This window comes from Prionailurus bengalensis, chromosome E2 (genome assembly GCF_016509475.1).
Source record: "Prionailurus bengalensis isolate Pbe53 chromosome E2, Fcat_Pben_1.1_paternal_pri, whole genome shotgun sequence".
Lineage (NCBI taxonomy): Eukaryota > Metazoa > Chordata > Mammalia > Carnivora > Felidae > Prionailurus > Prionailurus bengalensis.
Genome location: NC_057352.1, coordinates 11475110 through 11495040, shown reverse-complemented (window position 1 = coordinate 11495040; position 19931 = coordinate 11475110). Strand labels below are relative to the sequence as shown.

The 19931-nt window shown below is 49.3% G+C and overlaps 1 protein-coding gene across 1 annotated transcript in view; it reads right to left on the bottom strand.

Moving 5' to 3' along the window:
- The window catches only part of OPA3 (outer mitochondrial membrane lipid metabolism regulator OPA3), a 48865-nt gene extending 31111 nt beyond the window's left edge, over positions 1-17754 (bottom strand). The window contains exon 1 of the mRNA XM_043600518.1: positions 16836-17754. Coding sequence (XP_043456453.1) covers positions 16836-16977 — 142 coding nt within the window. The 5' untranslated portion in view covers positions 16978-17754. The remainder of the gene's footprint in view (positions 1-16835) is intronic.
- Positions 17755-19931: the final 2177 nt, after the last annotated feature.

Here is a 19931-nt window from a genome sequence, read left to right as displayed (position 1 = left end):
TTCAAGCTGTGCTCACACAGTTCCTTGTTGTCCTGGAAAGTTCAGTCTACGCTGTATTCTGCTTTCTCTACAAAATTTTCTCCTGACATGTTTTTATGCTCAAATGTCCTATTAAATTCCTCTGAAACAAACAAACACACAAAAAGTGTGTCTATAACTTAGAATCAAAACGTGATATTAATGAAAACTTTTCTCTCACACTGAGGTATCATTATAATTACCATTGGTATACCAGCGATCCAAACAGCACGTGTTACACAATTTGATGCATGATTATTAAACATAAAGAGTAAATCTGGGGGGGGGGGGGCGCCTGGGTGACTCAGTTGGTTAAGTGACCGACGTCCACTCAGGTTATGCTCCGACAGTTCGTGGGTTCAAGCCCCGCGTCAGACTCTGTGCTGGCAGCTCGGAGCCTGGAGCCTGCTTCGGATTCTGTGTCTCCCTCTTTCCCTGCCTCTCACCTGCTCACGCTCTGTCTCTTTCTCTCTCTCAAAATTAATAGACATTAAAAAAAAATTTTTTTAAGAGTAAATTTTTATGGGTGAAGGGAGTCAAAAGGTACAAACTTACAGTCATTAAAAAAATGTATTTATTTTTAGCTTTTTAGGTAGGCTCGATGCCCAACATGGGGCGTGAACTCACGACCCTGAGATCAAGAGTCGCAAGCTATACCAACTAAGCCAACCAGGCACCCCCACCCCCAAATTCTTTTTCTTGACCAAAGACGCACGCCCTACTACAGTGGGCTGGGAAATGTGTTTCTGTCATTGATATTTCAAATTGTTCTCTTGTGATCCTGGAGGTTTCTACACGTGGAGTAACGCATCAGCATCATCGTGTGATCAGAAAGGGGGAAGACATTTCTTTTTTTTTTTTTCTTTCCAAAGCTTTGCTTATTTATTTAAAGTGAAATCATTTTCTTTTTAAGTTTATTTATTTTGAGAGAGAGTGCGAGCGCCTGTGGGGGAAGGGCAGAGAGAGATGGAGAGAGAATCCCAAGCAGCCTCTGCACCATCAGCCCAGAGCCTGTCAGGGGCTCGATCCCACGAAACGAACCGTGAGATCATGACCTGAGCCAAAATCAAGAGTCAGATGCTCGGGGCGCCTGGATGGCTCCGTTGGTTAAGCATCCCACTCCTGATCTCAGGTCCGGTCATGATCTCGTGGTTCGTGAGTTTGAGCCCCGCATTGTGCTTTGTGCTGCTGACAATGCAGAGCCTGCCTGGGATTCTCTCTCTCTCCGTTCTCTGCCCCTCCCCACCCCCCAAAAAATAAATAAATAAATAAATAAATAAATAAATAAATAAATAAAAACCAGTTGGATGCTTAACTGACTGAGCCACCCAAGAGCCCCATTCCAAGATTTTATTTAATTTTAAGTTAGTTAACATATAGCGTAGCATTGTTTTCAAGAGTAGAATCTAGTGATGCATCAGAAGACACTTCTGTTCATACTTCTCCCCTATCTTCTGGAGAGCAGGGTCATTGGAAAGGGAAGAAAGGAAGGAAAACCGAGCATATTCGTCAGGCAAGTCGGGTGAGATTGTGGAGATCTAGAAAGAATTTCTAGAAGGAGTGTGGGGGTGGGGTGGATGAGGGATACGTGTCCCTTGGCTCGGAGTCTGCCTGCCAAGTGCCACATAAGCCGGAATGGCTTAAAAATGCTGATGGCAGCATTCTTTGGATAAGCATAACCCAGAGATAGCCTAAAAGTCCACCAACAGGGGCCTGGGACATCCACACTATGTACTAACTGCTGTGAGGAAAAGTGTGGGATAGATTTTCAAAGTAGGCTGTAAACAAGGACAAAATTGGGCACAAAACAGGGCGAATTAATATACTGCCAGTTATGTGAATTAAACACACACATACCTAGACTGGGCTGGGTTGTGTGCACAAGACCTCTGGAAGGTGGCTGTGACCTCTGGTGTCTCCCTCTCTGACCTCTGACCTCCTACCCTTCCATTCACCCTCTGGCTCAGCTACAGACACGGCCACATTATTCCTGAAACCCCCTCGGCCTGCTCTGGCCTCAGGGTCTTTGCACTCCCTGTGACTTACGCCTGAAACACACTTCTCCAAATATTCACACGTCTTCACGTTACTCAAGTCTCTAATCAAACATTCACCTCCTCAGAGAGGCTTTCCTAAACCCAGCCTCATGTGTCCCTTCTCCCGTTACACCTAAGCCTTCTTCCCTGCTTCACTCTTTCCTACTTAGTCCCACCTGACACAGAATAGATTTTACTTTCTTACCTTGTTTAATATCTGTTTCCTGGCAGAATCTCAACTCTATAGGGCGGCAGAGACTTGGGTCTCTTACTAAACGGATACAGCCCCTAGGGCCTGCCAAGTAGTAAGGATTCAGCGAGTATTTCCTAATGAACAAAGGAGAGAAGCAAGACAGGCGACAGGCAGGCAGACAGGGATGGGAAACGTGTGTACTTTCCACCATATTCAATCCTTCTGTCCACCTGAATTTTTCTATCATGTGCATTAATGATGATCATGATGGGATGAAGTTAGAAATCAATAACAGAAAGCAATCTAAAAGGGCCCCAATATTTGGAAACTAGACAGCCACTTCTAAATAACCCGCGGGTCAAAGAAGGAATCACTGGAGAAACTGGAAAATATACAGAACCGAATGACAATGTAGATACAACACATCAAATTTTATTGGATGCATCTCAAGTAGTGCTTAGAGGGAAATTTTATTTATTTATTCATTCATTCATTCATTTTGAGAGAGAGCGAAAGAGGGTGAGCAGGGGAGGGGCAGAGAGAGAGGGAGACACAGAATCTGAAGCAGGCTCCAGGCTTTGAGCTGTCGGCACGGAGCCCGACGCGGGGCTCAAACCCACAAACCAGGGGATCATGACCTGAGCTGATATTGGACACATCGGACACACAACCGAGCCACCCAAGCGCCCCTAGGGAAATTTATACTTAAATACTTACATAGAAAAGAAGAAAGTTTAAAAACAATAATCTAGGGACACCTGGGCAGTCCAGTTGATTAAGCAACTGACTTCAGCCCAGGTCATGATCTCACGGCTTATGGGTTCGAGCCCTACGTTGGGCTCTGTGCTGACAGCTCAGAGCCTGGAACCTCCTTCGGGTTCTGTGTCTCCCTCTCTCTGCCCCTCCCCCAATGCACGCTCTGTATCTGTCTCTCTCTCTCAAAAATAAATATGCATTAAAAAAATGTTTACACAATAATCTAAGGTTAAAAAAGGGCAAATTAAACCCAAAGCAAATAGATAGAAGACAATAAGGATAACAGAAGAAATCAATGAGGGGCACCTGGGCGGCTCAGGTCATGATCTCGCGGTCCGTGAGTTTGAGCCCCGCGTCGGGCTCTGTGCTGACCGCTCAGAGCCTGGAGCCTGCTTCAGATTCTGTGTCTCCCTCTCTCTGACCCTCCCCTGTTCATGCTCTGTCTCTCCCTGTCTCAAAAATAAATAAACATTAAAAAAATTAAAAAAAAAAAAAAAAGAAGAAATCAATGAAATAGAAAACAGGCAAGTGAGAGGAAAATAACAAGACCAAAGGTGATTTTTTTGATATATATGTTTATAAACCACTAGCAGGACAAGTGATCAAGAGTAAAGAAAAAACAAAAACAGGGGCGCCTGGGTGGTGCAGTCGGTTAAGCGTCCGACTTCAGCCAGGTCACGATCTCGCGGTCCGTGAGTTCGAGCCCCGCGTCGGGCTCTGGGCTGATGGCTCGGAGCCTGGAGCCTGTTTCCGATTCTGTGTCTCCCTCTCTCTCTGCCCCTCCCCCGTTCATGCTCTGTCTCTCTCTGTCCCAAAAATAAATAAAAACGTTGAAAAAAATTTTTTTAAAAAGAAAAAAAAAAAAAAGAAAAAACAAAAACATAAAATACCACTGTCCAGGATGAAAGAGGAGATTTGTCAAGCTCAGAGCTGAGCATGAAGCCTGCTCAAGATTGTCTCTCTCTCTCTCTCTCTCTCTCTCCTTCTGCCCCTCTCCCCCATTCACACACACTCTCTCACTCTCTAAAAATAAAAGCAAAAACAAAACAAAAAACCCATAATTTATGAAAATTGACACAAAGAAGTAGAAAACCTGAATAGTCCTATAACTAGTAAGGACACTGAATGTTATTAAAAACCTTCCCTTAAAGAAAACTGAAAGCCACGATGGACGTTTATATCAAATATTTAAGGAGGAAATCGTTCCAATTTTACACAAAATCTTGCAGAAAATAGAGAATAAGGGAACATTTTCCCAATTGTTGAATGAGGGAAGCAAAACCATGATATTAAAATCTGTCAAAGACATCACAAGAAAATAAAATTACATAATACATTACTCATGACCGCAGATGTTAAAAAAAAAAAACAAAAAAAAACCCCAAAAACCTCTTTAGGAAAATGTTGGCAAATCAAAGCCAGCAATATATAAAAAGGATAACACACCATGACCAAGTGGCATATTTATCCAGGACTACAAGACTGATTTAACAGTCTTTTAAAAAGTCAATAATTTGTGGGGAGACTGGGTGGCTCGGTCGGTTAAGTATCTGACTTCAGCTCGGGTCACGATCTCGTGGTTTGTGGGTTTGAGCCCCACACTGGGCTCTGTGCCGACAGTGCAGAGCCTGCTTGGGATTCCGCCTCTCTCTCTCTCTCTCTCTCTCTCTCTCTCTCTCTCTCTCTCCCTGCCCCTCCCCCACTTGTGTGTGCGCACTCTCCCTCTCTCAAAACAAAAAACTTTAAAAAAATAATAAAAATTTAAAAATCAATATTTAATTCGTAGCGGTAATAGAATCGTGGTTGCCAGCCGCCAAGATAGCCCCCAATAATCTCTGTCTCCTGGCATTTACACCCCCGCAGTGTCCCTTCCCACATGACACTAGGGTCGGTCTGTGCGCCCAGCCGAATATGACGCAGCTGGTGGTGGGTCACTTTTATAACCACAATTACGTTATACAGACACCGACTCTTCAGTCTGGGACGCGCTCACTCTTGGATCACTCTCTCTGGGGGCAGCCAGCTGCCAGATCACGGGTCGCCCTGAGGAGAGGTCCATGTGCAGAGCAACTGAGCTCTTGGGCCAACAGCAAGTGAGAAACAGACCTACCAGCGGCCGTGTGAGTGAGTCAGCTAGGAAGCCCACCTTCCAGCACCCGGCCAGCCTTCCGCTTGAGAGACTCAGAGCCAGAAGCACTCAACGAGGCCCCACCCCAATTCCCCGATTCTCGGGAACTGGGTGTGCTAATAATAAGGGTTTATTACCGCATGAAAAAGTACTCGACATCACAGTTCATCAGAGAAAAGTTTGACGCCCACTGGGCTGGCTAAAATTAAAGCAGGGCAAACAATGATTATTGGCAAGGATGTGGAATGGCTAGACCCACGCGGGAAAACTCTTTGGCAGCTTCGTATCAAGTTAAGAATACCTTTATCTTTATCATACGACTCAGACATCTCACTCCTGGGTATCTCCCCAAAAGGAATGCAAACATACTCCTATAGAGACTCGTTCAAGAAGGTTTACAGTCGCTTTCCTGGTAACAGCAACAACAAAAAAGGGACATCCAAGTGCCCATCACTAAGAGAGTAGATAAAGTGCAGCATGTTTATATATTGGAATAAAGGAATACATAAAACAGCAGGAAGAGAAACAAATCACTGATACACGCAGCTGAAAGATCGCTCAAGCATCATGTGGATAAAAGCTAGACACTAAGTTCCTATTACCTGATTCCATTTAGATGAAGCTAATGATGATCGTGAGAGAAGTCATACAGGGTGACAGAACAGGAAAGGAAAGAACTTCCAGGGGTGATGGAAACTTTTTTTTTTTTAATGTTTTATTTATTTTTGAGAGAGACAGAGTATGAGCGGGGGAAGGGCAGACAGAGAGGGAGGCAGAATCCGAGGAAGGCTCCAGGCTCTGAGCTGTCAGCACAGAGCCTGACGGGGGGCTCGAACTCGTGAACCCCGTGTGAGATCATGACCTGAGCCGAAGTCGGACGTTTAACCGACTGAGCCACCCAGGCGCCCCGGAACTGTTTTAGATCTTGGAAGCTGGTTATATAGGTACATGCATTTATCGGTGCTAATTAAACTACACATTTCAGATCTGTACACTGCATTTACAGAGGCGGTATTAACAAAGAACATGCAAAAACTAAAATAATGAAACGTAAGAGGAGGAGTTTGGGAGGCCAGGGGCTGATTTCTTACTCTGTATTGCCCCAGGGGACTTGTTTCTTTCTCTCTCTGAGACATTTCCCTACTCATAAAACCAGAATGATCATATAAACTCCCTAATAAAGTGGCTAATATCATTTGTTGAGATCACAGAAAGCATAATAAATGAAAACTGCTATTGGTTAAGAAATTATTATATAGAGTAAATAGCTTCGAGCCGGTCCCTGCCCTGGACGCCCTTCCCTGGATGTGTTCCAGCCAGCTGAAAGCCCACCCCAACACTGCTCCAGGGGATACGGGATTTGTGGTGCCTCAGGCGGGGCGGCACCTTCCTCCCACGGACTGACCCCATCCTCTACCACTGCCTCTGGGGCCCGCAGGGACGCACACTGCACCTGTCACCGGAGGAAACACGACTGGCTCGGTCTACCAAGCGACTGGGGGAATCCCACCTCCCCAACACGGGGTCCAAAGGATTCAGTAGTGGGGAACCCTGCCCTTCAGACTGGCCAATCAGACTGCCTTCCTCGGACTGCGGTGATTGGCTCAAGGATGGGGGTGTGAGCGAACCTGAACCACCGATTCAGCCTGGGAATTTGGGCGGAACTGCTGGGAAGAAGGACCTCTCTGCACCCCTGGAGTCACCAGGCAGGTGATTAATAGCCTCAGATGTCGGCTCCCAGAGAGCAGGGATTTTTGTCTGCTCTGTCGACTGCTGAGTTAGTGAAACCTCCTAGAATAGTTCCTGGCGTACAGCAGGTACCAGGCAAAGATTTGTTGAGTGAACTATACAAGCCTGTCCTTGTCCCAGAAAACAATCCCACCTCTAGATCCCACCGATGCCTGGAGAGACCACCTCAGCTTAGTACAGACAGCGCCTGGGAGTGTCAGAGGCACAAGGGAAGCAGCTAATAAAGGGACTAAGAGTGCTCTAGGGATGCCATCTGGAGTCGGGCGGTCCCGGATTCAAGTCCTGCCTCTGCTACTTACTTGCTGTGGGACCTTGGGCACGTTTCTCAACCTCTCCGCATCTCCATTTCCTCTTTCTCTTCCTGGCTAGCAGGGAAGCTGGTGCATTCAAGTCTTGTGCATGAACTGACATCAGGTTACTGAGCAGCTCTGCTCAGTTTCTTCATCCATTAAGGTAGTGTTCATGTTTAAGCCTTAGTGCTCGTGATAATTAATGATATTTTACATTATTCTTTCTTTTCTAAGATTTTTGTTTTGTTTTCAAGTAACCTCTACACCCAACGTGGGGCTTGAACTCACAACCCCAAGATCAAGGGTCGCATGCTCTACCAACTGAGCCAGCCAGGCGCCCCTACTTTATATTACTCTTTTTTTTTTTTTGAATGAGATTTTGTGTTTTACTTTATTTATTTTTGTATATTTCTTTTTGAAGAGGGGAGGGGCAGAGAGAGAGAGACAGAGGATCTGAAGCAGGCTCTGAGCTGTCAGCACAGAGCCCGACGCAGGGCTCGAACTCATGGGACTGTGAGATCATGACCTGAGCCAAAGTCAGACGTTTAACCGACTGAGCCACCCAGGTGCCCCTATGTTATTCTTTACTGTCTTATTAACAATATCTTCTCGGGGCGCAAGACCGAGGTGGGTTTGGCAGCCGAAGGATAGCTTAGTACAGAGGGGGAGCGAGGGCGCTCCTGAGGCGGGGCGCCTGGGTGGCTCAGCTGGTTAGGTATCCGACTTCAGCTCGGGTCATGATCTTACAGTTAGTGGGTTCAGGCCCCACGTCGGGCTCCGTGCTGACAGCTCAGAGCCTGGAGCCTGCTTCGGATTCTGTGTCTCCCTCCGTCTCTGCCTCTCCCCCGCTCACGCCCGGTCTCTCAAAAATACATAAATATTAAAAAAAACTGTTTAAAAGGGGGCTCCCGAGGAAATCGCCAGCTATATGGGGGCTTAGGGGTCTGAAGTGGGGCCAACTGGAGCTGGAGAGCAGGAAAAGAGGAGAAGCCAAGAAGCTGGAAGCGGGGTAAGACTCCAGTGAGGGGCAGAGGCACATCCTGGGGGGCGGAGACATCAGGATAGGCCTCTCAGGAAATGACTAGAGAGGCTCAAGGAGGGGTGAACAAAGAGTAGGTAAGGTTTCTTTGGGGCATAGGAAGAAAATGTCAGGACTTCTGGTCATGTTTATGTTTTGAAGGAGGAGGGAAAAGGGAGGAAGGAAAAGGAAGAGTAACAAGATGAAGGAAGGGGAGGAGGAAAAGGAGAAGAAATTGGGCTTTCCTAGGCATAGACAGCTAGAGGAGCTACCCTCTCAGCAGGCAGGTGCCATCAGCAACCCCGGATGCTGAAAGGGTGACACAGGCGCCCTCTCCTGTCCACTCAGCGTATTGCAGCCCGGGCAAATGGATTCCCGGGGATATTCCCGGGTTGCAAATCAACCAGCCCTCACAAAACGGCTTCTTAAAAAAGACTCCTGCTCAGAAGCCACGGACTAAAAACTTAACAATGTGAGCGCAAGCATAATCCAACAAATGCCTCTGCATAGGAAGGGTGGGGCTGAAAGATGAGCAGTGGGATTAAATAGAGCTGACAGCACACTTCTCTCGTTTGGCTCTCTGTGTTTCTGTTAGGTCTTTGCCAGCTCTGACCGCCCCACACAAAGAATGTCAAAACTACACTCTCACAGAGAGTTTCCAAACGTATTTAACAACGCCTGTATAAGAAAATATTTTTAGCAAGAGGGAAAATATTTTTAGCAAGAGGAAAAATATTTGGGGGGGGCATGAATAAACTAAACATTTTTATTTTGCTTTTTATTTTTTTAATGTTTATTTATTTGGGGGGATGCCAGTGCAAAGGGAGCAGGGGCAGAGAGACAGAGAGACAGAGAGAGAGAGGGGATCCAAACAGGCTCCATGCTAACAGCAGCGAGCCCAAGTGGGGCTGGAACTCACAAACAGCGAGATCACGACCGGAGCCGAAGTTGGACGCTCAACCGATGGGCCACCCAGGTGTCCCTAAAAATTTTATTTTTTAAATATTAATTTCACACCTTCCAACTTTTTAACATTTTTAAGTGCACACAGTATATGTTCACAGTATTATATGTCAGCACTATGCATGACTAGGTAACTGCACACACACACACACACACACACACACACACACACACACACGAGGAGAACGTGCAACATGTTTCCTTAACGGGACAGCATAATAAAAGCGGCAGCTGGAGGTCACCAGTAGCAGCCTGGCTGTCATGCAACATAACTCATGTGGTGCTCTGGAGATTATAAATAGACCCCAGGGAAGTGATTTTCAAATGTTCTCTGGCCCAGGAGGATCCTCTCTGGACAGTGGTAACAATAAAAATGTCCAGCCCTTCCTTCCCCAGATGGACCCAGTCAGGACCTGCAGGTGGCACTCCTGGGCAGCTAAGGGGAGTGCCCCACACCACTCACTTCTTTCCCTTGAGATGTCTTTCAGCATACTAGTCCTCTCGGCAGCTGTGTTTAATCTGGCGATCGGTTAGTGCTTGCATTGAATTCTGAACGTCCACTGTATGGGTCATTTCTCAAAGCTCTATTTGGCTCTTTTTCCAACTGCCTGGTAATCTCTGATGGCACTCATGTTTTCACATCCCTCCTAATGCGTCCCTTTCATATACAAAGACAGGTATGTTACATCCACATCTGATCGTTCTGATATCCACAGTGTTTCCAGATCTCGCTCATGGTGCCTGGTTCTCCACACAGTACGTAACTTTTTATCAGATGTGCCAGGACGCCACCTGAAGGGATTCTCCAAGGCTCAGGCAGAAAGGGGACTCCTCCAGGGAGGGCTCGTTTGTCCTTGTCAGGCAGGCGCACACAGCCTGGGTTCATTCGCAGCTTGCTGTTTCCAGGGCCTTTCAAAAGGAGTATAATTCAGGCCCCAAACCCACGTGAGGGACCATCAGTGGCCACAAATTCTCACAGGAGACTTTTTTAAATCTGCCTCTAGCCCTAAGGCTGTGCCTTCCTCTGCAGGGTGGGTTTTTCCTAGCTCACCCTTTCCCTCAAGGTACCCCGTTCCTGGCATCTGGTTTTGCACAAGATGGTCCCCTGCCCAGAGTTCCCACAGGAGAGCTCCTGTCCCCGGGGCCACGGGACTCTGTCAACGTCCCCAGAGTGTAAGGCGGCTTCAGTACTTACTCCCCTCCTTGGCTCCTTGCTCTGGGAGGAGTCCATTTCCTTCCTCGCAAGTACCCCATGCATTTCAAAGAACGCTTTAAACATTCTGGGAAGCATCAGGTAGTAGGAGGCCCTCTCCTGAGCCACACAGCCCTCTCTCTATTTGACTCGCTTTTCGTTACTCAGATAACTCTGATCCCAGCTCCTAACCAGACACACATAATAACTGCTCCGTGCTAGTTAGGAACGTGCAGGGGAAAGCCCAGATCCTTCTGCCCGTGGTAAGCCTGTGAGAGCTGGCTGAGGAAGGGGGAGCGCTACCATCGCGAGGCAGGAAGTCCTGACCGTTCTACGACAGCGGGCCAGGAGCGCACAGTGAGAAGGATCCCACCAGAAGGCTTAGCATTAGGAGGATGATGGTGATGGCGACGGGAAAAACAGTAATACACTCGACAAACGTTTCTGTGGTGCTTAAGGGCCAGGCACCGTTTAATGCTCTGTGGTGGATATGAACTCATGGCACCGCTGTAACAATACAACATACAGACAACAAAACTGAGGCCCAGAGAAGCTAAGTAACTTGCCAGGGGTCACAAAGAAAGTGGCAGAACTGGGACTCACCCACAGGCAGCCCAGCTGCAGAGGACGGGTGCTTGGTCACTGAGCCACACTGCTATTTATTGAACTTGGAACGTGCCAGGCCTTTGCTAGGGGTGTTCCTGCACGCAGCAGACCCTCCCCACCAGACCTATGAGGTAAGGAGTCTGAAACACATCTCAGGAGGCTGAACTCAAGGTGTCGGCAGGGGAGAATACCTTTCCTTGCCTCTTTCAGCTTCTAGAGACTGCCTGCATGTCTTGGCTCACGGCCCCTCCTCCGTGTTCAAGACCAGCAAGGCAGCATATTCAAATCGTTCCCTCTCCCGTCTCCCTCTTTCACCTATAAGGACCCTTATGATTACACTGGCACACCTGGATGATGCAGGACCCTCTCTCCCTGTTCCCACACCCTTGATTTCAATCACACCTGTAAAGTCCCCTTTGTCACGGAAGTTAACCCATTCGACAGGTTCCTGGGATTAGGATGTGGACAACTTTAGGGGACAATTATCCCGCCTACTGTGAGTAGTAAGTCAGGAAAAATGACCAGTATTTTAGGAATAAACACAAACAAACCGGGATTTTCCCACTGCCCAGGGACACCCCACGGCCCCCCCAGAAGTGTCAGCAGAACACTTTGCAAGAGTGCTCCCAACATGCCTGGCATCACCAATCACCAAACGTATGTATCTCGACCTCTCCCTCACCCCACCGCAGAAATCTTTGCTTAAAAAGATCCTTGGGGCACCTGGGTGGCTCAGCCAGTTAAGTGACCGACTTCGGCTCAGGTCATGATCTCATGGTTCGTGGGTTCGAGCCCCGCGTCAGGCTCTGTGCTGACGGTTCAGAGCCTGCAGCCTGCTTCGGATTCTGTGTCTCCCTCTCTCTCTGCCCCTCCCCTGCTCACGCTCTCTCTTTCTCTCGAAAATAAACAAACATTTAAAAAAAAATTTTTTTAATATAAATAAATAAAAAGATCCTTGCTGGCAGACAGTCTTTCCCTTGCTGTCCCGCCCTCTGCTCCTGTGCAGTGTATTCAATAAACCTCTATCTCCTCTGTTCCACTTGCGTGAACTCTTTCATCGCTGGTGCTGCTGGCCTCCACCCAACCGGGTTGCCCCACATTTGCGGGCCCTCATGGGAACCCTCTGCCATCCGGATTTTCCAGGAATTTCTTGGGACATTCCCTCGTGGACCGATTCTACCCTCCTTGGGGAACTGACTGACGGTCAAGGTTACTCCTCGGTGAGGATCCGAAGCCCCAGGGGGAACCAGCCACGCTGCCCTTGCCCGAAAGGGTGAGGGATTTCCCCTTTGGCCCTTCAGAGGGATCCTTCCCTCCATCTCCTTCCTCTCTTTGGCCCTTCGGCGGCCTAACCCTAGTGCTCCTCAGACAACTGAAGATCTCTGGCCAGGGTGGCTCCCGCGTGTGGTCGGAACGTCCGAGGGATGACAGGTTGGACTGTCCGCGCCTATGAGGGCAAGAGACCCCTTTCCTCTGCTCTCCCGCTCCCCGAGGCCTCCGTTCCCAACGACCAGCACAACTGCAGTGGCACCTCGTCCAGGGCAAATCCACACACATTATGGGCTGGTGGGGACCCGTCTCTGACCCTGGCTGACTTCAGCCACCTTGCTTCTTTTGGGTCCCCCCCCCTTTTCTTCCTTTGTTCCTGTGGATCCGGCCACCATCTTGATCTATGGGGAAAGCATGTTGCTACACGTCTGAGTGAATCCAACAATTCCATGTACGAGGCACGGTTCAACAAGGATTCCGGCTCATACCACTGGAGGGTCCCCTCCCCCTAAATCCCGTGGACCTGGCCACCGAGGAATTTCACTCCAATCGCCTATCAGCATGTTAATCGAACACCGTGCTCTGGTCCGTAACGGCACAGAACCCCTGATGGGCCGACAAGTGTAGGCAGGGACGGCGCCCCCCAACCCCGCTTCAGCTTGAAGCAGCTACTGAGGATGAGGCCTCTCTCCCCTAAATGCCAAAGACCTGTCATTGTGGATCTGTCAGCGGGGAATGGAGAGGCCGCTTTTAGGCAACGGGCTTGAGCAGTGGAAAAGCAAGTAAGCGAAAAGGGCCCGTAGGGACCACTGGACTGAATGCACACAGGCTCACGAGGTGACCCACCTCAGGACATCCACAGGCCCCAGCTGACCGATGGGCTACTGAACTGGGCACCCGTATGGAAAAAGTAAAATTCCATGCCTTCCCATACCTCCTCCCTCTCCCCCCTTAGCGACAGCCCCCCACCACTGCCGCGGAGCAGCCGGTCTCTCTTTTGCTGCCCCCTTACAGTGTGTGTCCGATAAACTTCTATCTCCCCAAGTAAGTAAGTAAAAAAATCATAAAGTAAAAAGATCCTCGCCTCCCCAACATAGCGTATCATCGATGACTTATGCTTCTTGTATTCACTGTTCCTTCCTCAGAAGTACGTATCTACCACTCCGGCCTCCGTTGTGAGAACACAGCCAGGCCCACCCTGCTGAGTCCAAAGCATCTCAGCCAAAGGCGCAGATGCTGGATGTGCTGGTCGGCGCCCGGAGGCCTGACCCAGGAGAACGCACAGCTGCCGCGGGATCTGGAAAATTCTGCTCACACAGGCTGGGGGCCACGGCAAGGGGAAAACAGCAAAGGGAAAATACCAAACGACACGATTTTTAGAGTGTAAATACAGAAGAAGTCCGTGCACTCTAACGCCTAACAGCACCTCTAACTAAATCTATCCCAAGCTGAATTCCTGGTCTTTTCTGTCCAACCTGCCCCCCTGGCAGTCATGTCACACCCGATCCAGAGGAGATCGTGCCAGCGCCGCCTTCCAAACAAATCTACTGGGTATTCATTACTAAGGGGAAGAGGAAAGGTTCTTTTAGTGGTCACCACCTTAACCAAGGGATCCAAGTTACCATCACAAATGACGGAACAGACAGACATCAGGAGCCCCCTGAGGTGATGTCTTTAGGGCACACTGTCGTGTCTGTGGTGTTCCTGCCAAAGATGCTCAGTGTGAATCAAATCAGAGGGAGCAATCAGAAAACTCCAGACTGTGAGGCACTCTGGGACAACTGGCTTGGATTCTTCCAAATGTCAACGTCATGAAAAGAAAGAAGGAAGGAAAGAAAGAAAGAAAGAAAGAAAGAAAGAAAGAAAGAAAGAAAGAAAAGAAAAGAAAAGAAAAGAAAAGAAAAGAAAAGAAAAGAATGCCATCATAGAGCAGGATCAGCAAACTTTTTCTGAAAAGGCCACGGCGTAAATATTTTAGACCTGTGGGCCCTAAAACCCAACTCTGCAGCCACAGACAATATGCTGTGTGCCAATAAAACTTTATTTACAAAGACAGGCAGTGGGCTGGATTGCTAAACCACGTCATAGATTAAAGGATACTAAGGAGGCATGACAATCAGGCGCAGTGCGTGATCCTTGAGCAGACCCTAGATTAAAAATAATAATAAAGCACTAAAAAGGACGTTTTGGGGATAACTGGAGAAATCAGAAAATGAGCTATGTATTAAATATTAGCTATATATTAAGTAATATTGCTATCAATATCATTGTTATCAATGTTAAATTTGTGACATCGGTGCTGCGTTATATACGAGAATGTCTTTGTTGTTAGGAAACACAGACTACAATATTTATGTCCGCAACTTATTTTCAAATTGTTTAGAAAAAGAAGCGTGTGTATACATATGCACACGCATATATATATGAGAGCGAAACAAGGCAAACTTGTGGAAAGCTAATAACCGATGAACTAGATGGTAAAGGGTATATAACTGATGATCATACCATTCTTCCTTTTTTTCTTAAATAACTTAAGCTTTTTGTTTTGTTAAGTGTATTTCTTTATTTTCAGTGATCTCTACACCCAACACGGAAGGACTCACAATCCTGAGATCAGCATCTGAAGCACCAGCCAGGTGCCCCTACACCATTCTCTCTTTCAACTGCTCTGCGGGTTTGACATTTTTAAAGTGCTTTTGTTTTCTTTTTAATTTATTTTTGAGGGAGAGAGACAGAGCGTGAGCGGGGGAGGGGCAGAGAGAGAGAGAGAGAGACAACAGAATCCGAAGCAGGCTGCAGGCTCTGAGCGGGCAGCACAGAGCCCGACACGGGGCTCGAACCCACGAACTGTGAGATCACGACCTGAGCCGAAGTCGGACGGCCAACCCATTAAGCCCCCCGGGCGCCCCTGGGTTTGCCAGGTGAAAAAACATCTCCAGAAACGGCGTCCTCCTCCCCACTCACCTTCTACCTAGAGTACTGTGGTCAACTCCTCCCTGCAGCCACCTTTACCCTAAGATTGCCAAAAGGCTCCTGTTAAAATATAACTCAGATCCTGTCCCTCCTTTGCTGATACCTTCCAGGGAGTCCCACCCACTCAAAAGGAAAACCAAAGCACTGCAGTGGCCCACGGGCCCTGAGCAACTTGCCCCCACCTTTCCACCCTCAGTTTCCTCTCTACCCTGTCTCTTTGCTCAGCCACACTGGCTTCCTCACTGCTTGTCAAACGTTATCAGGCAAACTCTCACCTCAGGGCCTTTGCAAGTGCAGGAATGTTCTTTCTCCAGATAACTGCACTGCTGGCTCCCTCCTCTCCCCATATTCTCACTGAGGTCTCCCTGCTGCCTTCTCTAAACTTACAACCGTTCCCCCAGACAGTTCTTTTGCAGCCCTGATGCTTCCTCCAGAGCAAGTACTGCTATCTACTAGAATTCATAGTTTAACTACTTATTTTACGATCTGCCTCCCCCTGCCCCCGCCCCAAGAATGCAAAATCCCCAAGGCCAAGATTCTGTGCCTTTTCTTCTTTTCTGCATCCATAACATCTACACAACAGCCTTTGCTCAGTACCACAGACTGACTTAACATTTTACAGCCATTTACTCCTCACAACCGAAGTGTTCTTGACAGCATAAATGAACACGTAGCGTACCCACAAAATGGGAATAATTCTGTGAGGATGTAATGCCAGGAGGCCTGTGAAGTGCTCAGCATAGAGCCTGGCACAAAGTGAGTGCCCATGAAATGTTGCTATTATACAATGCCCGCTGCACAGAAGACTGAAGCTCTGAGTGACCTGGCCAGGAAGGCGTGGGGCCCAGATTAGAAGCGATGTCAGTCTGACCCAAGAAGCCACTTCCTAAACCACGGTGCTAAGACACAGTGTTGGGGAGAAAGGCAGTGGGAGAACCCAGAAACTAGCGCGGGCAATCCAGAGGGCAGGGTTTTGTAAGTCCTGACTCTGGCCCAAACTCCCATGTGTGACCTCGGCAATTCCCTTCTGGTCTCGAGGCCTCAATGTTCTCTGCTGTAAACTGGGGGAGTCATTTCCCTTCCCTGACATGGGGATGTAACAGTGCCAGGGTCAAAAGAGAGAAGTGATAGGGGAGCACTCTGGTAGCTGTGAAACCCGACGCTTTTCCATTCTAAGATCTGCACCTCTGGCAGAGGCCTCACAAAATACCAAAGCACCAAGAATTCTAGGCCCTGGAAAACAAACTTTAGGTACCCAAACTTATAAGGACGGCCTGGCAAACGACCCGGTCAAGTCTCTCCTTGGCCCCGCCCCTAGTTCCTCTCAGTCCCAGAATGTCCCGCCCATATTACTACTGCCCCCTACACTATGGGCTCGTCTCGACGTCAGTCTTCACGTGCTCTCTTCCTCTATTGGCTGATATTCCTAACTCGGGCGAGGGCGCCCTGCCCTGCCCCCTGCCCCACGGCCGTTCTTACTATTGGGCTACCCGCATGCCCCTCTTCCACGAACCCTCCTTATTGGCTGTAGAGCTTTGCCGGTTCGGGCTGTGATTGGTTGGAAACAGAAGTCCATCCCCTGAGCAACCACCAGAGAGGGGTTGGAGAATGGAAAGGTTGGAGAGATGTGGGGGTCAAACTCACGCTGAGCGGGCGGGAGGCAGATATAGGTCTTGAAGAACTCGCTTCGGCGGGCGGCCTCCTTAATGCGGTTGGCAAGCGGCTTGCTGACCTGCCGAATTCCCAGGTATAGCAGCTTCGCCATAGGGAACGCGCCTACCACCATCTTGGCGGTCGCACGGGGCACGCGCAACCTTGCGGACTGGGCGGGGCGCCTCGGATCTCTCCCTCCTCCCCCGCCCGTCCGTCTCCGTGCGTGCGTGCGTACGTGCGTACGCTCGGGGAGGGGGCACTGCAGGGGCGCCCCCTGATGTCACCGCGTCGACGCTGACGCTTGACGTCCGATCGTTGAATATGCAAATAAAAAGCGGAAGTGAGGCGGGTCAGGGGGCGGAGCCGTTAAACCGCCGCTCGCGGGAGCGTGGTTGGGTTCCCACGCCCGCTTTGGCTGTTGTCACCGTGTTCTTTCGTGACGTCTTGTACTTAGGTGGCTTCCCCGCTTAAAGGAGTCTCTTAATTAGTCCTGATTAGGGCTAATGAGTCCCAAATGCACTTTCCCCGCAGGTTAGAGCCCTCACTGGGAATAAGAAAAAAACGACCATGAAGTCATACAGACCTGGGTTGGGATCCCAGCTCCGCCCTTTGCTTGCTTGTGATGTTAGGCGAATGACGTAACCTTTCTGGGCATCAGTATTCCCGTCTACAAAAGGGGACTTACCTTGTTAGGTAGTTGTAGGGCTTGCCTGCGAATCTTGAATGTCAAAACAGTGAGTGAGCCGTGATAAGTGGTTAGAAGGTGCCAGTCACCGCCCTCGATACACAGCCCTTAATGCTATACAGGTATTAACATTATTATTGCTAACTCCAGCCTGAGGGTGCATTCCATTTCCAGAAATAGCTAATCCAACCCTTTCCTAAGTGACTGAGGCACGGAGTCGGGGCGGGGGGCTAGCAGAGGTCTCTCAGCCAGCAGAAGGGGGATAGCCCAGCGTCTTGGCTAGTAAAACCACACCCTTCTCAAGCAGCCTCACTTCCTCCATTGGTGGGCGAGGGTCCCCAGGGAGCTGGCTCAAGAAGGAGTTTAAGGACATGTCCCAGACTGTCCTCCTTTACCCAGCAGGGAGCAAAATCATATAAACAAGGTCAGGGAGGGGTTGAGAGAAATTTCTGGATGACGGAGTCTTGATGGGTAATTAAGAGATTCTAGGAGAGAGGGGAGGGCAGAGGAGTGGTGTGTAGGAGGAAGCGGCCCTTCAGAAGGCAGAATCAGAGCAATCGGGGCTTTCCAGGGGGGGACTTGGGGCTTTCCTCGGCATCCACTCAGACTCCTTTCGTGTCCTTTGTCAAATCCCTGAGACAGATGGACCTCCTTATCTCCATCTGTAATAATGATGGCACGGACATGTGTGAACCCGGTTATTCTAAATTAGTAAAAATGCCAAGACTCCATAAAAACTACCCTTCTGGACTGAAGGTGTGACAGAACTTGGGGCCTATTCAAGGTCAATTATCTACTTGGAACTAAACCCCTCCCCAATTTACAGACTGGCCAACTGAAGCCAGAGGAAGAAAAGGATTTATCCAAAGTTCCGGGGGTAATCAGATTGCAGCTAAGTCCCAGAATGGATTTCTGGGTCCCAGCCAGGTCTTCTCCTTATTCCTGGGATGTTAGTCTGAGGCCCAGAGACCTATTCAGGGGCTGAGGTCCCCCACGATGGGTTTAGGAAACTTCCAAACCGTACATGACTTTTTTCTGTGTATTTCACGGCTGTTTCCTCAGCTCCTAGAACAGTGCCTGGCACACAGTAGGTGCTCAATAAATATTTACTGAATAAACGGGAATGAGCATTTGGTGGAGGGGCAGAGGGCAGGCTGTCATCTGATTCTCCCAGGAGACTGTGTTCCAGAAAGTTCTGGCCCCTTATATGTCCATCCCAGTAGCTTTATGGCTTTGGTGTGGGAAAGTTATGAGGCCCCGTAAATCCCAGGCTTCCCTCATTTTCTCTCTGTACCCAACAAAGCCCCAGCTTCCTGCATATCAGTTAACCCCCCTCCTGCAAAACCATTTTCCTCATGGAATCTGTTTTTTTTTTTTTTCTTTTTTCTCATTCCCCCCCTCCCTCCTCTTCCCTTCTCTGGGAAGGGTTTCCAGGAACCTCTTCTGGGGCAAGGGTGTGTGTGTGTGTGTGTGTGTGTGTGTGTGTGGGATGGAGATCTTCACATTGCATCAGGAGCTTGGAGCCTGTCACACATCCATTGGGAGGAAGAGACAGAAGTGACCTATCAGAAAGGGCAAGCCCCGTCCAGAGCTGGGTGCTCCCTCCCACTCTCCAGCGTGGTCATGGAAGGATGGCCATTCCTCGTGGCCCCCGAGGGCCGGGAGAGGGAGGGCGACACCATCCACCAAGGCAGGCCGCCTTGACCACCCTGGGGCCTGGGAACAGAAGCAGAGATGGAGAGGGGAGAGAGAGCCCAGGATAACCCCAACATTGACTCACCAGCTGTGTGACCCTGGCCTAGTCATTTGGCCTCTCCAGTGACCGGCCTGGAATAATTCCCGGAGGTCCTTCTAGTTCAGGCCCCGTGGTCACCCTTTTCTCAGGATGGGCAAGGGGCTGGTGTTACACGATCCCACAAGGCCCTGCACAGCCTCTCCTGGCTGAAACTACGGCAGTCACCTATCACTGGCCTCCCATACTGGTTCCCACTCGGTAGCCAGCAGGATCCTGTTCACACTTAAGTCAAATCCCATCCCTCCTCTGCTAAGAACCCTCCTGTGGCTCTCCTTTATTTCAGAGTAGACGGCAAAATTCTCACCAGGACCTACAAAGCCCCCAAAAGGTCGGCCCGTCCTTAGCCACTCTCATCCATCGGCGACCACTCCCCTCACCCTGCAGGCCTCCTGCTCCATCTTCGCCACTGTTACTTGGCTTCGCATTCTCTGTTCCCTCCGCGTGCCGTCCGCTTCCCCACCGACAGCCACGCGGCTGACCCCCCACACCTGCCCGTCTTAGCTCGAATGTCGCTTTCCGGGGAGCCCTCCCCTGACCTCCTGCTCTAGATCAGAGTTCTCCGTCCCCTCAGTCGGCTGTGTTTTTCCCCCAGTACACTTACCAGTTC